At 53.5% G+C, this 20,078-nt stretch overlaps 1 protein-coding gene across 1 annotated transcript; it reads left to right on the plus strand.

Moving 5' to 3' along the window:
* The first annotated feature begins 5,312 nt into the window (after positions 1-5,312).
* Positions 5,313-16,483, plus strand: THEM6 (thioesterase superfamily member 6). The gene is made up of 2 exons (XM_017895158.1): positions 5,313-6,131; positions 14,898-16,483. The coding sequence occupies exons 1-2, from the start codon at positions 5,619-5,621 to the stop codon at positions 15,009-15,011; spliced, it is 627 nt and encodes a 208-aa protein (XP_017750647.1). The 5' UTR covers positions 5,313-5,618; the 3' UTR covers positions 15,012-16,483.
* Positions 16,484-20,078: the final 3,595 nt, after the last annotated feature.

Below are 20,078 nucleotides of genomic sequence, written 5' to 3' on the forward strand. Positions count from 1 at the left end.
GGGGGGGGGGGGGGGGGGGGGGGGGGTGGAATAGAGAATATGGAACACCACAGATGCAACTGAATCTAGCATTATTAACTTCAAATTTTTTGAGCCTGCCCAAAGGCCAGATGTTATCAGCAGCTGAACAGCATCTACAGAAACCAGCTGCAAAGACAGAAGCAGAACAATTGATTTGGTGGAGAGATCCAATAACAAAAAGTTGGGAAATAGGTAAAATAATAATGTGGGGTAGAGGTTACGCTTGTATTTCTCCAGGCCAAAATCAGCAGCCGGTTTGGATACCATCAAGACACCTGAAACCTTATCATGAGCCAGATGCCAAGGAAGCGATTCCAGGAGGATCCTGAGGATCCCCCGGTTGCAGCCATGTTGAGACTGACACTGACTGTCACGAGCAACACCCGTCGAATACAGTCACCCGCCTGGGGACAGATGAAGAAGCTGTCACCAATGGCAGAAGAAAACCTGAGGAAAGCAGGACAGCCAGTCCCAATGAGTAATTTAATGGTAGCTATGATAGTGATGATCACCACTGCCATGAGTATTCCTTCAACAAGGGCTGACACAGAGAACAATTATACTTATTGGGCATATTTATCAATCTTGGCTGGCAATAATGCCTGGATGTAATCACTCTATGACACAGTTACACATGCTTTCTGATCTCAGTAGTTACCATAATAAATCTGCTCCTATAATTGAGGCATACCGCTCTCAAAAACCTATTTGTAAAAAGAATTGGACCCAGTTAGAAAAAATGAACTTACTTGTTTAGGAAGATTGCTTTGCAGAACAGGCAGAAGTGCTGCACAACGACTCCTATGGAATCATTATTAATTGGTCCCCTAAGGGGATGTTTAGCTTGAATTGAACCTCTCAGTCTGCGTGCCACGGTCACACTATGTTCAGCTGATCTGAACAAAATGTCAGACGGTAGAAATGATAAGAAGTATGACAAGAGTTCCTATTATCTTGAACCGTGGTGGTATAGTAGCACCTCAGCCTCAAATGATATGGCCCATTGTAGGAGCTAAACATGAGGATTTGTGGCTTAATAAGATCACAATTTGGGAAAGAATAAAAAAGCATCTGGAAGGACACTCTACAAACTTGTTTCTGGATATTGTAAAATTAAAAGAACAAATATTTAAAGCATCCCAGGCACACCTGACCTTAATGCTAGGAACTGGAGTGCTTGAAGGAGCTGCAGACAGATTAGCAGCTAGTAACCCATTAAAATGGATAAAAACACTTGGAAGCCCTGTGATTTCAATGACGATTGTGCTTTTAATCTGTGTTGTCTTTGTACAGTCTGCAGATGCGGATCCTGACTCCTGCAAGAAGTAGCTCACTGCGACAAAGCTGCCCTGGCTTTTATTGCTTTGCAAATCAAAGAAGGGGGACATGTTGGGAACAGCCCCCCAAACTCTGGCCACAAACTGGCCATAAACAAAATCTCTGCAGCACTGCGACATACTCATGATGGCCACAATGCCCACACTGGAAGGTTGTGGGTTTACCAGAATGAGGGCAAGGAACACCTGACCCACCCAGGGCGGAAAAACCGCTTAAAGGCATTCTTAAACCACAAACAGTAGCATGAGCGATCTGTGCCTTAAGGACATGCTCCTGCTGCAGATAACTAGCCAGACCCATCCCTTTATTTTGGCCCATCCCTTTGTTTCCCATAAGGGATACTTTTAGTTAATCTAACATCTATAGAAACAATGCTAATGACTGGCTTGCTGTTAATAAAAACAGTGGGTAAACCTCTGTTTGGAGCTCTCAGTTCTGAAGGCTGTGAGACCCCTGATTTCCCATTTCACACCTCTATATTTCTGTGTGTGTGTCTTTAATTCCTCTAGCGCTGCTAGGTTAGGGTCTCCCTGACTGAGCTGGTCTAGGCACCCTGGAGTCCGGAACCCAGGCAATGGCTACCAGAACTTACGCTGTAGGCCTATCTCTGGAGGTGACGTCCAGCACTACTGCATCCAGGGGATCCTTGAGGAGCCAAGGGAGCCAGGAGCACCACTACCCTGCTTGCCCAGCCCCTTCCCCCTGCACGGCTCTGTGGGCTTGGACACCCCAAGCCCAGGCCAAGGAAGGGCCAGGTCCAGCACCCAGAAGTCCCTCACCTGACCTTGACTCCTTCAAGTCCCCCAGTAAACTGCCAGTGACCCACCCCAAGCTGCCCAAATCCATTGCATTAGACTGATGCAACCAAGTGATGGGAAAGGTGTGGGTACCTCCAGCTTTCGTGGGTGCTGAGACTGCTGGGTTTCTGGCACCACTGTGGCCCTGGGACACAGCAGTTAGGAGGCCAACCTGGCCCTGGCCTCCTGGCTTCAGGGTCCAAGAGGGACGAAAGTATTTCTTGCTTATGTATTCCCTGTGTAAGATTGTAGCAAGGCCATTGCACCCTGGGAGAAGTTCCCTGTGCAAGGAGAGCCCTGGGGATCTCTCCCAGTCTCTGGGCCCAGGAAGGGGAAGATGGGAGAGAAGGGAACAGCGTGTGGGTGGGAGGGGAGCTGTGAGAGCAGAAACTGGGAATGAATGGGCGGGGGCAGGAGCTGAGGAAGCCTGGAGGGTGGGTAGAGACCTTGGAAGCTCCAACTGGTTTCTCATTCAACAATCTTCACTGGTATCTCCAGGGCTAAGCCTCCAGCTGTGGGTCCTTCCCCTGGTAGGATAGGACATAGCCGTGTCAACCAAAAATGAAATTCTAAGCCCTCCTATCATCTGAATGGACCCCTCCTCTCGACCAAGGGCATTCCAGAGTTAACCTGAAACCCTAGTTCAGACCATGATGGGAAATGGGTATTAGATATGCCTCACCGTACCCTCCTTCCTTTGGAATTCAGGCCCAGCTGACCAGCAGTAACATCAACACAGTCCTTAAGACTGAGAGAACAGACCCTTTCCGTCTGATGAGAAACATCTACAACCTCTTCTCTGCAGCCTGCTACCTAGAGGCTTCATCTGAAGACGAAACATTGGTCTCCACACCTCTTATCTTTTTGTTTTGTTTTGTTTTGTTTTGAGACGGAGTCTCGCTCAGTCGCCCAGGCTGGAGTGCAGTGGCCGGATCTCAGCTCACTGCAAGCTCTGCCTCCCGGGTTTACGCCATTCTCCTGCCTCAGCCTCCCGAGTAGCTGGGACTACAGGCGCCCGCCACCTCGCCCGGCTAGTTTTTTGCATTTTAGTAGAGACGGGGTTTCACCGTGTTAGCCAGGATGGTCTCGATCTCCTGACCTCGTGATCCACCCGTCTCGGCCTCCCAAAGTGCTGGGATTACAGGCTTGAGCCACCATGCCCGGCCCACACCTCCTATCTTAACCAGACACTCCTTTCTATTAATGCTAAGACTTTATAACTCTTTTTATTTATTATTTATTTATTTTTGTGTAGAGGTGAGGTCTCTCTATGTTGCCCAAGCTGGTCTCTAACTCCTGGGCTCAAACGGTCCTCGGCCTCCCCATGGCAAGGATTACAGAAATGGGCCACCATGCCTGGCCAACTTAACTCTTTCGACCAATCAGAAAATGTTTGAATCTGCCTATGACCTAGAAGTCCCTCTGTCACTTCCAGTTATCCCCACCTTTCTGGACCAAACCAATGTCCATCCTGCAAGTATTGATTGATGTCTTATGTCTCCCTAAAATTTGTAAAACCCAGTTGTAACCTGACCACTTTGGGTACAAGTTCTCAGGATCTTCTGAGTCCATGTCATGGGCCACAGTCACTTAGATTTGGCTCAGAATAAATCTCTTCAAACATTGCACGTGTTTCACTCTTTTTGTTGGCAGGGGGACAATGTGGGTGACCAGGAGGCTGCATTCTTTGAGCAATGGCCAACAGGCTCAACGGCTATGTCCTCAGTCCTTTCAACTCAAGCGGCCACCCTTCCCCGGGGCAGAGGGCTCAGAGCCAAGCCACAAGGTGACACTTCAGGGACAAGTGTGAGCAATGCTGGGGTGTTGGGAATAGGCCCCCAAAATCTGGCCATAAACTGGCCTCAAAACTGGCCATAAACAAAATCTCTGCAGCACTGTGACATGTTCCTGATGGCCATGACGCCCACACTGGAAGGTTGTGGGTTTACCGGAATGAGGGCAAGGAACACCTGGCCCACCCAGGGCAGGAAACCGCTTAAAGGCGTTCTTAAACCACAAAAACCAGCATGAGCGATCTGTGCCTTAAGGACATGCTCCTGCTGCAGATAACTAGCCAGACTCATCCCTTTATTTTGGCCCATCCTTTGTTTCCCATAAAGGATACTTTTAACCTATAATCTATAAAAACAGTGCTTATCACTGGCTTGCTGTGAATAAATACGTGGGTAAATCTCTGTTGCAGGCTCTCAGCTCTGAAGGCTGTGGGACCCCTGATTTCTCACTCCACACCTCTACATTTCTGTGTGTGTGTCTTTAATTCCTCTAGCGCCGCTGGGTTAGGGTCTCCCCAGCTGAGCTGGTCTCGGGCACTGGGGGAGCTGCCCTGAGAGGTAGTGAGCTCCCTGTCCCTCCGGCTATCAAGCAGAGCCAGATGCCGCCCCGGGTAGCTTCTCCTTTAAGGGAGGTCCAGAACCCTGGAACCCGAGCCCAGGCCCAGGCCTGAATCCGGAGCTTGTTTAACCCAGCAATTCTGGGACCCCATCCCGGGTCGCCGGGATCCGCTGTCATTTGAGAGCCTGGGGCAGGCGGGGAGAGCTGGTCCGGCCTTCCCTGGGCCGCCTTTCCTCCCCAGCCTCGTAGGGAAGGGGCACAGGACAGCCGAGCTGTGCCACAGCCCGCTGGGCCTGTGCCCCAGGGCCTCCGGCGACACTTAAAGTCCGCAGCTGAGTCACTGACTCTCACCCGGGCTCCCCCACTTCCGCCCAGCCCTGATTTGCTCCGGTTTCAAAAGGGAGGAAGGGCGGGAATGCTTAGGAGGGGCCTAGGATTGCCAGGACCTTTAGGGAGTAGAATGAATGTCGTGAGGGCGAGTAAGGAGGTACCGGCTGGGGCTGAAAATGCGCATGGGGACCAGAGCATGATTCGCCCTGAGCCGCTGAGCACGCCCTGCGGCGGGAGGTCCTGGAGCAGAAGCTAGGCTACCGCAGAGTCCGCTGCAGCGCCCCTGGCGACCGGGCTGGGTCCCATTTTCCACGAAAAGTCCCGCGGCTTCGGCCGCGGAGCTGCTGGAGCCTTTGACTGTGCTCAGTCGAAGGGCCGAATGGCCAGGGCCAGACCGCGTCTTCAGAGCCTGGCGAGGGGCCCGCGCTGCTAGGGACGCGGAGACGCCGGGGCGCGCGGGCACCCTCGCGCCTGCAGCGACGCTCATGGCCGCCAGGTGCCGCTGTGGCGCTCAGCGCGCCGCCCGCCCCGCCCCGGGGAACGCGAAAGTGGCGCGGGTCTGGGCGACGGGACTGACCTCGTAGGGCGCTGAGGGTACCACGCAACCGTGGGCGGGGCTCCGGGCACCTCCCCCTCGGCCGGCCTCGCGCTGTGGTTCGCTCTGGCCGCGCTGCGCTCGCGAGTTCCCAAGAGGCCTGGCGGGCACCGTCGCCAGCGCCGCGGACACTGGCACCAGCGCCACCGGCTTCGCAGCACCCCGCGCCTGCCGCCGCCGCCGCGATGCTGGGGCTGCTGGTGGCGTTGCTGGCCCTGGGGCTCGCCGTCTTTGCGCTGCTGGACGGCTGGTACCTGGTGCGCTTCCCGTGCGCCGTGCTGCGCGCGCGCCTGCTGCAGCCGCGCGTCCGTGACCTGCTAGCCGAGCAGCGCTTCCCGGGCCGCGTGCTGCCCTCGGACTTGGACCTGCTGCTGCACATGAACAACGCGCGCTACCTGCGCGAGGCCGACTTTGCGCGCACCGCGCACCTGACCCGCTGCGGGGTGCTTGGGGCGCTGAGGGAGTTGCGGGCACACTCAGTGCTGGCGGCCTCGTGTGCGCGCCACCGCCGCTCGCTGCGCCTGCTGGAGCCCTTCGAGGTGCGCACCCGCCTGCTGGGCTGGGACGACCGCGCGTTCTACCTGGAGGCGCGCTTTGTCAGCCTGCGGGACGGCTTCGTGTGCGCGCTGCTGCGCTTCCGGCAGCACCTGCTGGGCACTTCACCCGAGCGTGTCGTGCAGCACCTGTGCCAGCGCAGGGTGAGCGGCCCCCGCCCCTGGCCCCGGAGCACGGCCTTTGCGGGACCTCCAGGGGCTTCTCCTAGTCCCCGGCCACCTCCCCTAGGGAAGGCCAGCTGCCTGCACCTCTTTCGGGTACTGCTGGAGTCCTGCCTCCTGCCGCTCCTGCCCCTCCCTCTCTACCGGGCATTCCTCACTGATGCCTTTGTTCATGGGGGTTCCTAGGGTCCTGGAATCAACTCCATAGTTTGGCTTAGCGTGCTTCCCTCCTGCCATTTCTTAACCTGGCGCCTCACGGTTTCATGTTCACTCCTCCCCTCTCGCCTGGGGTTCTGTTCTGTGGCTAGAGTGCTGAGCTCTCTCTCTGGTTCTTGGTCCTGAATATAGGCTGGAGGGGTGATCAGTTAGAAGAGGTTCCTAGGAGTTCCCAAGGACCTGAACCCCCTTTCGCACAGCTTAGAGCTGAAGGCCTGGGTCCTGGACACCTGGGTTTGGGGTTGAAGTACCGAGCGGAGGAGCTGCAAGCATTTTGGCCTTTCTGCAGTTGGAGAGAGGAGGGCCATGCATCTCCCCAGGACTCGTTCCTTCCAGCAGGGCGGAACCTCCCCAGCAGCATGACAACTGGGGCCCTGGGGACGGCCACCAGGCCGATGTGGCCAGAGCAGATGCCTGAAAAGTTGCCTGGAGCGTCCATGCAGGAAGCCAGGGCTTAACCACCCCTGGTGTGCGTTAGGGCACTGCCGTCTCCGGTCTCGGACAGGTGCCTCCTGAGCAGAGGAGGGTCAATGTCTCACGTCAGTCCTAATGTTACAGGAAAGGGATTCAGATCCGGACCTCAAGAGAGGGTTCTTGGATCTTGTGTAAGAAGAAATTCAGGACGAGTCTGCAGTGCAAAGTGAAAGCAAGTTTATTAAGAAAGTAAAGTGGTGAAAGAATAGCTGCTCCAAAGACTGAGTAGGACGTTCCTGTAACAGGAGGAACGCGTCCACCCTAGGTGCAATGTTTGTATATATGGGGAGGTGTGTTCTGCTACAAGAGTTTGTGATAAAGGATTAATTTTCTTAATTACAATTTTTTTTGTTTTTTTGAGATGGAGTCTCGCTTTGTCGCCCAGGCTGTAGTGCAGTGGCGTGGTCTGGGCTCACTGCAAGCTCCACCTCCCGGGTTCATGCCATTCTCCTGCCTCAGCCTCCCCACTAGCTGGGACTACAGGCGCCCGCCACCATGCTCGGCTACTTCTTTGTATGTTTAGTAGAGACGGGGTTTCAAAATTAGGAATGCCTTTGTTCTCCAGATATCGGGGGTATCTGGACACTTCCAAGTCTGGGTCTGTTTAGTAAACATTATTAATTTGTTCCCTTAACTGTTTGAAATGCTTGTTCCCCAGTGCCATAAAGAAATAGCACTTGAACATAAATTTAATTTACTCAGCAAGGCCATTTTACTTCTGCAGAAAGGGTACACTGGCCAGCAGCTTTGCCATGAGAGTACACCGAGCAAAGGAGACAGGGTCGTTTATAACCTGATGCGTAACAATCGCTTTTATTTAAAGTGCGAACGGAATATTTAATGCATTTCAGCCAGGCATTTGCATCTTGATAGTCTGTTTTGATGGCTAAGGTCTGTCTTAGATCTCTTATTTTACAATAGACACCCTAGTTTTATTAGATGTAGAAGCAACTAGTGTGAGATCTAGAACTGAGGCTACTGAAGAAGGGAGAGATGGGGAATAATGCGTATTTTAAAATACCTAGGGGTCTTTTCCATTTATGTCAATCCCCATACCACAGAAGTGACTAAGGGCAGGCCTAGAGTTAGTTAAAGTGGAGGTGGTGATAGAGAGAAGGACAGGGTTACATTCATAAGGCTGACAGTTAGAAGGGGTAGTCCTTTCAGTGAAATAAATGAGGGATTTTAGAACTGCACAGACCTTTTATATGGAAGTCCAGCTTTGTTCCTGAGTAGTGTAAAGGGCGTAGTAGTCCCACTTACTGTAAGGTTGCCAGGTGGTAGGAGCAGAAAATTAGCATCTTGGGTGCAGGTCATTGCAACAGGGAGTGCTAGGGTAACTGTCAGAGGGCTGGGACATAAGTATCTGTGAAAAGGCTAGCTGCTGTTGATCTTTTACATTTCCCCAAGGTATGACAAAGCAAGCATTAAAGGCAGTGGTCTGAGGTGAGTTACTTACAGTAATAACAAAGGAGCTAGTAACAAAATAAGGAAAGGAAGCAATATAGAAGGTATGTGAAAATTAAGCTTTCTTTAACTTAGTAGGGCTTGATCCTAGTACAGTAACCCATGATTCTGAGAGAAAGATGTTTTCTTGAAACATCTTTCAAGAAAATGGTGGGACCATTTTTTCTTGGCTCTGCGGATGCCTGTCTCAGTGGTTAACAGCATGAAATAGCGTTCTTCCCAGGCTGGCTCAAGTGTTTTCTTTCTGTCTTTTGATGAGGACGTGGTTTTCAGGCTGGTGCTGGTGTACTGGCAATTCTAGGGGCGGTAGCTGTGCTAAAAGACTTTGGGTTCCCAGGGAAGGGAAAGTGGAAGATAAATTAAGTATATAACTTTTGCTGCATATCCGGGGCTTGAGGCCCCACGGTAATGCCTCCTGCTCCGTTCCTGCTCAGCGCAGCCCAGGGGACGCTGCGGCCCTGCTTCCTCTTAACGTCTTGGCCTCTTGAGGCCTTCACTGCCCCTGTGCACTGTGGCCTTGGACATGAGGGGCCTTGTGACTTACCCGGCCGCCTTTGGGCCCTAAGAAAGCTAAGCACCATTTTATATTTGACAGTGCTTTTGTGTGATTTTATACCAGATAAGTTAAATCTTACCTTTATATTAATGTGCTATTAATGTTAAACTTAATAAAATCTTGTAGACATTATTTATTCAATTTTAATGTCTGACTAGAAGATAAGATTTCTATAGACTCTTTTAAGCTTTTATGATTTCTGTTAAAGAGCGGGTTAGTGCTTTAAGAAAAGTCTATTGTGCTTTTAATGGCCAGTTCACAGAAAACTGCATGATACCCCTTTAACTTTAGCCAATATGTTTACATACAGAATTTCCTTTACAGTTAACACTTTAAAACTTGCTTAAACCTTTAAAACAAAATATGTTTTTTAACTTTTAATGTAGGTAAAATCCATATTCTTATGCCTCCTTATAGTCCTGTTATTAAAAGTGTATTTTATTTTCTTACATACCTTGTGTATAAACTGTTTTTTAAAAAAATAATTTTACATTCAGGAGGCCTAATTACTTTTAAATTATACACTATTTCTTGCATAAATTCCCTTTTATAGCTTTTCTTANCTGGACACTTCCAAGTCTGGGTCTGTTTAGTAAACATTATTAATTTGTTCCCTTAACTGTTTGAAATGCTTGTTCCCCAGTGCCATAAAGAAATAGCACTTGAACATAAATTTAATTTACTCAGCAAGGCCATTTTTACTTCTGCAGAAAGGGTACACTGGCCAGCAGCTTTGCCATGAGAGTACACCGAGCAAAGGAGACAGGGTCGTTTATAACCTGATGCGTAACAATCGCTTTTATTTAAAGTGCGAACGGAATATTTAATGCATTTCAGCCAGGCATTTGCATCTTGATAGTCTGTTTTGATGGCTAAGGTCTGTCTTAGATCTCTTATTTTTACAATAGACACCCTAGTTTTATTAGATGTAGAAGCAACTAGTGTGAGATCTAGAACTGAGGCTACTGAAGAAGGGAGAGATGGGGGAATAATGCGTATTTTAAAAATACCTAGGGGGTCTTTTCCATTTATGTCAATCCCCATACCACAGAAGTGACTAAGGGCAGGCCTAGAGTTAGTTAAAGTGGAGGTGGTGATAGAGAGAAGGACAGGGTTACATTCATAAGGCTGACAGTTAGAAGGGGTAGTCCTTTCAGTGAAATAAATGAGGGATTTTAGAACTGCACAGACCTTTTATATGGAAGTCCAGCTTTGTTCCTGAGTAGTGTAAAGGGCGTAGTAGTCCCACTTACTGTAAGGTTGCCAGGTGGTAGGAGCAGAAAATTAGCATCTTGGGTGCAGGTCATTGCAACAGGGAGTGCTAGGGTAACTGTCAGAGGGCTGGGACATAAGTATCTGTGAAAAGGCTAGCTGCTGTTGATCTTTTACATTTCCCCAAGGTATGACAAAGCAAGCATTAAAGGCAGTGGTCTGAGGTGAGTTACTTACAGTAATAACAAAGGAGCTAGTAACAAAATAAGGAAAGGAAGCAATATAGAAGGTATGTGAAAATTAAGCTTTCTTTAACTTAGTAGGGCTTGATCCTAGTACAGTAACCCATGATTCTGAGAGAAAGATGTTTTCTTGAAACATCTTTCAAGAAAAATGGTGGGACCATTTTTTCTTGGCTCTGCGGATGCCTGTCTCAGTGGTTAACAGCATGAAATAGCGTTCTTCCCAGGCTGGCTCAAGTGTTTTCTTTCTGTCTTTTGATGAGGACGTGGTTTTCAGGCTGGTGCTGGTGTACTGGCAATTCTAGGGGCGGTAGCTGTGCTAAAAGACTTTGGGTTCCCAGGGAAGGGAAAGTGGAAGATAAATTAAGTATATAACTTTTGCTGCATATCCGGGGCTTGAGGCCCCACGGTAATGCCTCCTGCTCCGTTCCTGCTCAGCGCAGCCCAGGGGACGCTGCGGCCCTGCTTCCTCTTAACGTCTTGGCCTCTTGAGGCCTTCACTGCCCCTGTGCACTGTGGCCTTGGACATGAGGGGCCTTGTGACTTACCCGGCCGCCTTTGGGCCCTAAGAAAGCTAAGCACCATTTTATATTTGACAGTGCTTTTTGTGTGATTTTATACCAGATAAGTTAAATCTTACCTTTATATTAATGTGCTATTAATGTTAAACTTAATAAAATCTTGTAGACATTATTTATTCAATTTTAATGTCTGACTAGAAGATAAGATTTCTATAGACTCTTTTTAAGCTTTTATGATTTCTGTTAAAGAGCGGGTTAGTGCTTTAAGAAAAGTCTATTGTGCTTTTAATGGCCAGTTCACAGAAAAACTGCATGATACCCCTTTAACTTTAGCCAATATGTTTACATACAGAATTTCCTTTACAGTTAACACTTTAAAACTTGCTTAAACCTTTAAAACAAAATATGTTTTTTAACTTTTTAATGTAGGTAAAAATCCATATTCTTATGCCTCCTTATAGTCCTGTTATTAAAAGTGTATTTTATTTTTCTTACATACCTTGTGTATAAACTGTTTTTTAAAAAAATAATTTTACATTCAGGAGGCCTAATTACTTTTAAATTATACACTATTTCTTGCATAAATTCCCTTTTATAGCTTTTCTTAAGACTTTCACAATCTTGAACATGTCTTAACTTTATGCCTGCCTTTTACACTGTTTATTTTTCCTAGTTTCACCCTCTGTGTCTTCCTTTGATTTCTGTCTCTTCCAGTTTCTCTCTTATTCTTTCCCTCTATATTTTAATTTCTCTTTCTCTCTCTCTCTCTCTCTCTCTCTCTCTGTCTCTCTCTCTCTCTCATCATCATCCCATGTCCCGTACGGATTGCTGCCAAATCGTTTGAAATGCTTGTTCCCCGGTGCCGTACAGAAATAGCACTTGAACATAAATTTAATTTACTCAGCAAGGCCATTTTTATTTCCTGCAGAAAGGGTACACTCGCCAGCAGCTTTGCCAGGAGAGTACACCGAACAAAGGAGACAGGGTCATTTATAACCTGACGCACCCACCCTGCGGCTGTGTCCGGTTTCCATTGGCTGGAACGGGACCTCACACTCTGTGTTTGTCCTGACTGGCTAACAACTTAGAACTTTGTAAAAGAGGCAAAGGCGTAGGAGAGCAAAGGAAGGAAGTAATTTGTGGGATGCCGAAAAAGGTAAAAACACCTTCAAATAAGGAAGAGGAACAGGCTATGACCCAATGCTTGCTTGGAGCAGTATAAGCGTGCCAGGGCAAATATTTAGGCTAAATTGTGGGAGCTAAGAACATAAAGTACATTGATTCCTTTATCACGGCTAGCAGATATTTAAGAATGTTAGCACAGGTCTTTGAATAAGTTTTGCTTTTAAGAGAGGTTACTATTCCTCATTACATCAGGAGGAAAGTCTTTGGAAAGTCTACTTTACTTTTTACAACTGTGGACACCTAGAGGCTTGGAATGTCGCACTTTCTGAGGATGCAGCCCAGCAGGCCCCAGCTTCATTTCCCAGCCCTCGCTCAAAATGGAGTCACTGGTTCCAACGCCTCTGACACTGAGAGGTCATGTCAGGGGTGGGGAAACTGAGGCTCAGGAGCGACGGCACTGCACAAAGCTGCACAGCAGGCCACAGGGCACAGCTCCCTGGTCTTCTGTTTCTGTTGAGTCATGTGAACCAAAAAGTATCCAAGATGGGTCTCAGTCAATTTAGAAAGTTTATTTTGCCAAGGATAAGGACACACCAGTCCTGAGGACACGTGGACACGTGCCCAAGGGGGTTGGGGCACAGCTTGCTTTTATACATTTCCAGGAGGCACAGTACGTCAAGCACTATATGAAGGTTTCACATTGATGCCCTCTGGAAGGGGGGCTTCCGGGTCATAGGTAGATTTAAAAGTTTTCTGATTGGCAGTTGGTTGAAAGAGCTATTATCAGTAGAAAGGCATGTCTGGATTAAGATAAGGGCTGTGGAGACCTAGGTTTTATTATGCAGATGAAGCCTCCAGGCTTCAGGCTTCAGAGGGATTAGATTGTAAAAGTTTCTTGTTAGACTTAAGGTCTGTGTTGTTAATGCTGGAGGGCATAATGAGGCCTGTCTCACACCCTCTTTACGGCCTCGGCTAGTCTTTCAGGTTAAATGTGGAGGGCCCTGGCCTATTGGAAGAAGTTCATTCAGATGGTTGGGGGTACCTTCGGATGTTATTTTTGGTTTACAGTTGGGAACCCCTGAAGGGCCTAGATCTCTCTTTGCCCCCAGGTGCTGGGCTCTGTATGTCTTTCATGCATCTAGAGTCCAGAGGGGAAGCCACTAAGGCTGAGAGCCGGGCACGGAGGCCGAGGAGATGGGGAACCAGGCTTGCTTTTCCGGGAAAGAGGACGTGATAAAATCAGGCATGGGCTGGTTGGTGAGGTCCCTGTGGGAGGGAAGGCTGGGACCCAGAACAGCAGAGACCCTGTTGGTGACGTGGAAAGACGGGTGCAGTTTGGGCAGGCTGAGCCAGGGTGGGGTCTTGCATGTTGAGAGGCTGGCCTGCGGTGATGTGACCAAAGGGGAAGAGCTGGGCTGGAGCAAGTGTTGGTCACATGGTTGAAACTAGTTAGGGAGGGAGGGGAGTCGTCCAGGGAAGAGTCCAGGCCTAGCTCTGCTGGGACTTGCCATGGGGGTCCTGGCCCATCTGTAGGGAAGGTCTGGGCTCTATATCTCTGAGCATATCTGTATGCTGCTCTTCTCTGCAGTGGGGGTGGGCCTGTGCCTGGCCTGTCCCCTCATTCTGGGCGTTCCCAATGCCCATCTGCAAGGCTGTGGACCCCTCAGGAGTGGCCTGGAGCCTGGCTCCCATTGCCACATGGTGGCTGTGTGTGTGGAGAGGGTTGATAGTAGAGTGGTCAGGCCCAGGCTGCCCTGGGGGATGAAGTGCCGTCCTCTGGGTGCCCTGGAGAAAGAAGAGGACTCAGTGAGCCCTGTCTGGTACCTTCTCGGAGGAGGGCTCCCATCCTGGCCCTCTGTCCCCTGCCATGCGCGTCGGTGTGAAGAGACCACCAAACAGGCTTTGTGTGAGCAATAAAGCTTTTTGATCACCTGGGTGCAGGCGGGCTGAGTCCGAAAAGAGAGTCAGCGAAGGGAGATAAGGGTGGAGCGGTTTTATAGGATTTGGGTAGGTAAAGGAAAATTACAGTCAAAGGGGTGTTGTTCTCTGGCGCACAGGAGTGGGGGTCACAAGGTGCTCAGTGGGGGAGCTTTTTGAGCCAGGATGAGCCAGGAAAAGGAATTTCACAAGATAATGTCATCGCTTAAGGCAAGGACCGGCCATTTTCACTTCTTTTGTGTTGGAATGTCATCAGTTAAGGCGAGGCAGGGCATTTGCACTTCTTTTTTGTTTTTTTGTTTTTTTTTTTGAGACGGAGTCTCGCTCTGTCGCCCGGGCTGGAGTGCAGTGGCCGGATCTCAGCTCACTGCAAGCTCCACCTCCCGGGTTTACGCCATTCTCCTGCCTCAGCCTCCCGAGTAGCTGGGACTACAGGCGCCCGCCAACTCACCCGGCTAGTTTTTTGTATTTTTTAGTAGAGATGGGGTTTCACCGTGTTAGCCAGGATGGTCTCGATCTCCTGACCTCGTGATCCGCCCGCCTCGGCCTCCCAAAGTGCTGGGATGACAGGCTTGAACCACCGCCCCAGCCGCATTTGCACTTCTTTTGTGATTCTTCAGTTTCTTCAGGCCATCTGGGCATATACGTGCAAGTCACAGGGGATGCGATGGGCTCGGGCTCAGAGGCCTGACATCCCCTGTCACCCTGAGGCCTCTGGATTTCTTGTCTGCCTTTCCCAACCTGCCAACTTCATGGGCGTCTGGCTGGGTTCTGGGGATGGTCCCTAGGGGAGATGGGCCTGGCACAAGCAGGGCCGTGTCAAGGTGGGTATGTAGGCGCCACACAAGTATGCAGGGCCTGGGGAGGCATGGGCAAAGCATGGCAGGCCGCGGGGCAGGGTCTCCTAGAAGGTCACGGGCTGGGGAGCAGTGTGGGCAGTGGCCCAGAGGTGAGAAGGCTGCAGCTTGGCTGGGTGTCCCCTTTCTGTCCACTGCAGGTGGAGCCCCCTGAGCTGCCCGCTGACCTGCAGCACTGGATCTCCTACAACGAGGCCAGCAGCCAGCTGCTCCGCATGGAGAGTGGGCTCAGTGATGTCACCAAGGACCAGTGACCACCACCTTCACACCCTGCCTGCTCCGGCCACCATCCTGGGCCTGGGGGCTGCCTGAAGATGGGCAGGCTGGGCTGCACTCTCTTCCAGCTGGAGTGGCCTCCTGACCAGCTGGCCCACCCCTCTTCAACCACTGGGCCCCCCCAGTTATTGATAGCCCTCTGTGCTGGGCTCCACACTAGGCAGAGGGAGGGGGTGGCATCGGCATCCTCACCTAGCTCTGCCCTCAAGGTGAGGATGGATGAGCAAAGGGGAGTCCTGTCTCGCCCTACAATGAGGCCACTCGTGTGGGCCTAGGTAGGGGAGGACGGTGCCTGGAGCAGAGGGACCCACAGGTGCCTCCTGAGTCTAGATTCTGGCTCTGACCACTGCAAGGGCTGAGGCAGGGCCAAGCCAGAGCATCCTGGGTACAGGCCTGGGCTCTCCAGGGCCTGGGCCTGATTCAGGTGCAGTGGGCACTCCTGAAGGGTCAGAGCAGCATCTGCCAGGCAGTCTCCTCTGGCTTCCACTGAGGTGGATGGAGGCCTGGGGCAGAGCCTGGGTGGTCAGAGGCTGGGGCTGGAGGCAGATGGAAGGGAGGCATTTGCCGACAGAGGACAGGGCACCCGGGCTCCCCGCTGCAGTCGGCCTTGCCTCCTCCTCCTCCTCCAGTCAGGCTGGATGGGAGGGTAGCCTTGTGGCTGAGAGGGGCCAGACTAGGTGACGGGGTGGCACAGGGGCTCCTGGAGAGGCAGCAGGCTTCCTGCTGGGGGTCCCTTGTGGGAGGGAACAGAGCAGGCGTGGGTCTCTGCAGGGGTGTGCTTGCCCACTCCCACCCCTCAGTGCCCACCAGGGCCATGCTCTGTGACTGGGGCTGATCCCTGCCCTCTCTGGGCCTGTAGTACCGCAGGCCTCTGTCCCAGTCGCTGGCCCGGCCAGCAGGCATCTTCTTAACAACTCTGCCCTCTGTATTTAGCGTGTTCCTTGTCAGCTGCTGGGCTGGCCCTGCCTTGCACTAGCAGAGCCTCTCCTGGCAGCTTCTCAGGCCTCCCTAATGGAGACACCAGGCTACCAGGACACTGGCCGGGGCCACCCCCTCCTGCCTAATACCTCACCTTACAGCTGGGGAAACTGAGGACTGGAATGCCCAGAGTCACCGAGGCAAAGTCCCAGCCTCAGGCTCCAGCTGATGCCCTCAGCTCCCAGAGAGGGGGTGCCCTGTCTAGCTGGGTGTGGGGGTCATTCTTGTCAGCTCAGGGCCCTGTGCCCACTTGCCTGTGCCCCTGCATCTGTGCCTGCACATCCAGAACTGCCTCTTTGCCGCTGCCTCCAGGAAGCCCGTCTCGAGCCAGAGCCAGGAGCTACAGCGCTGCCCCGACAGAACATGCCCGCCCCCACTGCTGTTCTTGACTTATAGCCACCACTGGAAAGCTGCAATCTTTCTGTTTTATTTAAAGAAAGCCCAACATTAAAGGGTTTTCATTGCAAGCGTGCTGGGGAGGTCCTTGTTTCTGAGCTCCTACCACCACCACCATCCAGACGGGCTGAGGTGGGGCCCATTCCCAGGATGGGTTTTCTGGCAAGGGGGGCTATCCAGGCTTCTTGGGCTCCCATGAACTTAGGGATCAGGCTGGCAGGGCAGCACTTGTCCTCATCCCGTGGGGCATAGGACTGAGGCCAAGAAGGTGCTGCTCAAAGCCCCCTGGGGAGCCCTTCCTGCTGTGGCCCCCCTGGTTCCCAGCTCTGAAGCTTGCAGCGCCATCTGCAGATGCCGGCTCCAGGTTGCTGGTCTCCCTCCTTCAGGGATTACCCTGGAGGTCATGCCCCAGACTCTGGGTCTGGGCCTCCAGCCTCCCAGAGCCTCTGGCAGGGTGCGGGCAGCCCCTGGGGGCAGAGGTCAATGGATTTTGGTGGGTGGTGGGCGGGAGGCAGAGCATAGGGGCTGATCTGCAGGCCCTTCAAAAGGGGTGGGGGGGAGTGGGACCCTCCCGGACATAAAGGTGAATGAGGTGGGGTGTGGCCACGTCCATGCTCTGACCACCTTCCCGGGAGGGTCCAGAAGGCTCTGAGGGCCAGGGAAGGAGTGGGTACTTGGAAGCAGCAATGAACCCAGCGTTTACTGATGAGGCAGTAGGGCTGGAGAGGGGAAGCAAACTTGTGCGGCAAGTCGGGGGTCTGCAGCCAGGGCGGTTGCCCAGAAGCCTCTGTTCTTTCTTGGGGGTCCTTGGGGGAGGTGGCTCGTGGGGTCACCATGGGTGTCTGAGCTGAGTGTTACAAGACAAGCTTCCCAGTGGGGCTGCAGACGAGGCTGTGGGGATGCTGTCCAGCCAGTGGTCATGAGCAGCTGCCTGAGCCCTGGTGCAGGGCGTGGGCGACAGGACGGGGTGCCTGGGGAGTTGGGGGGCCACTATGTGATGATGCCATTGCGGTCCCTGGCTCAGCAGCTGTCCCCGGGTCGTGGAAGGCACATTGGCCTGGATGGGGAGTGGGGCTCAGTGACTGGACTAGGGATGAGTGTATCCAGTGTGCATATGCATGTGCGTGCCTGTGTGCATTCGTGTGTGTGTGCATTTGTACGGGCGTGCACAAGCAACAGAGCTTCAAGGTGGTTGAATGGGCAACACCCGCAGGCCTCTGGGACTTCTCTCTCCATACGGAGGCTGAAGGTTTGAGCCAGCAGGGCCCTCTCTTGGTCTTGTTTTTGGAGGATGGACGGACCACAGGGTGGAGGAGAGCCCTTGTTGGCTGTGGTGGTGCTGATTCCTGCCAGCAGGACCAGCCTGGGTCAGTGAATGGGCGACTGGGATTGGAAGCGAGCCAGTGCCTTGTCCTGGCAGGGCCACTGGAGCCCACTCTGCTCCTGTGGGCCTGCCACCTCAGAGAAGTTAGAGGGCAGCGACTGCTTCAGCCCGCGTCCTTCCCCCAAGGCCAACAGCTGCAGATTTTCTGCCCCAGCCGCCCCCACCCCCGGAGGTGTCTGCACAGTGTCCAGGTGCTGGGCCCAGGAGGCCCTTGGTGGATGCTAGTGAGAAGGGACAGGTACAGGGTATGGGAGTGTGTCCAGAGGTCCTAGGGTGGTGGCTGTGCACGGGTCCGTCATCCTGGGGGAGTGGGCACTGTGCCCTCTGATGGCCAGGTGGACAGTGCCTTGGTGGGTGTCCCCGGGGCTCACCCTGGGCCAGTTACCTACTCAGTCTCAGCACCCAGCCACTGCCTCTAGGCTCAGTCTGCTAAGTGGCCACTGTTGTGTCCCCTCAGGGCCCAGGGACACAGATCCCCACATCTGAGGCCTTGCTGAGTGGAGTTCGGCTGTGCCTGGTGTCCGGAATTCTGGGACAGCAGGACCATCGCCCACCTCATGGACAGGGAAACAGACTAAGGCAGGGAATTCCCAGTGTGGCCCCCAAGGGCTCAACGAGGCAGGCCAAAGGGGCTGAAGCGGCCCAGGCCGCCGCTTCCCGCATGACTTCCCCTCTGGACACCTGCGAGTTGAGGGCACTCGTGGGGAGGTGGAGGGTCTTGCTCCTGAGGGCAGGGAGGGACGCCCTACGGTCTGCACACCCCTCTCCTTTATCTTAGAGATTTCTCAAAGCTGCGGAAGAGTAGCACTGGCTCCTTTGACCTCTCCGCGGTAGTGGGGTTCAGAAGGGCCTCCGCTTCCCCTCCGCGCAGTAGGGTCTAGTGGCCCGGTTGGGCGCCCTTCTCCCTCCCCTCCACCGCCACCTCTTGCAGCTGGCTGCTTCCCCGCCAGCTTTTCCCACGTCCTGCGGCGGTCACGGATGCGGCGCCCACTCCCTTCCCTAGACCCCGCGCGCCCCAGTGGTGAGCACCTGGCCCCCGCGAGCCCACCCCGTGGGCGCGCCCTCCCGAGGTCGCTGGTGGACCGTGGACTCCCCACGCATTTCCTGGGAGGGTCGCGGCGACAGGCAGGGCGGGAGTCTCGCTGAAGGAGTCTCGCTGACATCTTTCAAGGCCCCGGAGAGTCCTTCAAGGGGGCCTCTCTGGCAGCTTTCTCTAACTGAGTTGAGCCACAGACTTGAATGCTGCATTCCTCCACCAAGCCTCAGTCCCCCTTCCTGCAGAATGGAGCCATGACCGGTCCTCCAGGCCGGCCGAGAGGGCCAGGGCTCTCTGAACTCTGTGCTGCGGGACCCCGGGGTCCAGGCGGCGCAGCCGCGCTCGCAGTGCAGGTTCCTGGCAGAGTGCACAGGGTCGCTGCGTGCTCGCGGAGAGAGCTCTGGGAGGGGTCTTCGCGGCGCGGGTTCCCGGGCTCGGGCGCGCGCCCTCTGCTGGCTGCGCGGGGTCAGCGCCGGGGGACCCCTGCAGGTGCCTTCCCAGGCATGGGGGCCCCCGCTGAGCCTTCCCACTGCGCTCCGAAAGAGCCTGGAGGCCTCACCCCATTGCGCCGCTGGGGACGCCGCCAGAGATGCGGCGACTTTTTGCTTGGTGCACCTGGTGAGGTCAAGGCCCTTGCCCCTTGGCTCCAATCCAGGCCCTGGTGAGGCCCTTGGAGGTCCGGCCATGACCCAGGGGACGTCCCCTAACGAGAAGCCACACCGCAGGCCCGGTGCTGGTAGCGGGGAGGCCCCGGGGAGCCTTTCAAGGGGGCCTCTCTGGCAGCTTTCTCTGGTCGGGGCTGCTCCCCAGGGAGAGCATTTAATTCCTGGTATTTCTGGGAGGGCGTAGAGGTAAGGGTAGGTTCGGACATCTGGGCCCTTCATAGAGGTGAGCTCTCACAGGGGTCCTGGGCGACCCCCGCCACTGCCCTGGTTACTCCCGCGTGCGCCTGGGGTATGCCCAGCTGGTCAGACCGCTGCCTGTTGCATACTGCTCCCACCCCAGCAGCCACAGGTGCCCGCACGACCCCATGGGCATGGCCCAGCTGACGTGTGGGGCCTTAGAACCCAAGACCTAGCTGGGCAGCGCTTAGAAGGTGTGCAGCCCAGGCGACACCAGGGGACTGGGGCCTGAAGAGGGGCAATGTCTGGGGGTGGCTCAGGCCCACAGCAGCCCGTGCTCCCCACTGGCTCTGCCCACCTCCTGACAGTGGCGACAGTGGCACAGAGCACTGTGACTGTGATGGGACAG

The sequence above is a fragment of the Rhinopithecus bieti genome, unplaced genomic scaffold, assembly GCF_001698545.2.
Source record: "Rhinopithecus bieti isolate Rb0 unplaced genomic scaffold, ASM169854v2 scaffold_25940, whole genome shotgun sequence".
Lineage (NCBI taxonomy): Eukaryota > Metazoa > Chordata > Mammalia > Primates > Cercopithecidae > Rhinopithecus > Rhinopithecus bieti.

Excerpts from the sequence above, each read along its gene's own strand:
- THEM6 (XM_017895158.1), top strand. The coding sequence starts at position 5,619 with ATGCTGGGGCTGCTGGTGGCGTTGCTGGCCCTGGGGCTCGCCGTCTTT. Across the intron at positions 6,132-14,897 it reads AGCACCTGTGCCAGCGCAGG|GTGGAGCCCCCTGAGCTGCC; the intron begins GTGAGCGGCCCC and ends TGTCCACTGCAG.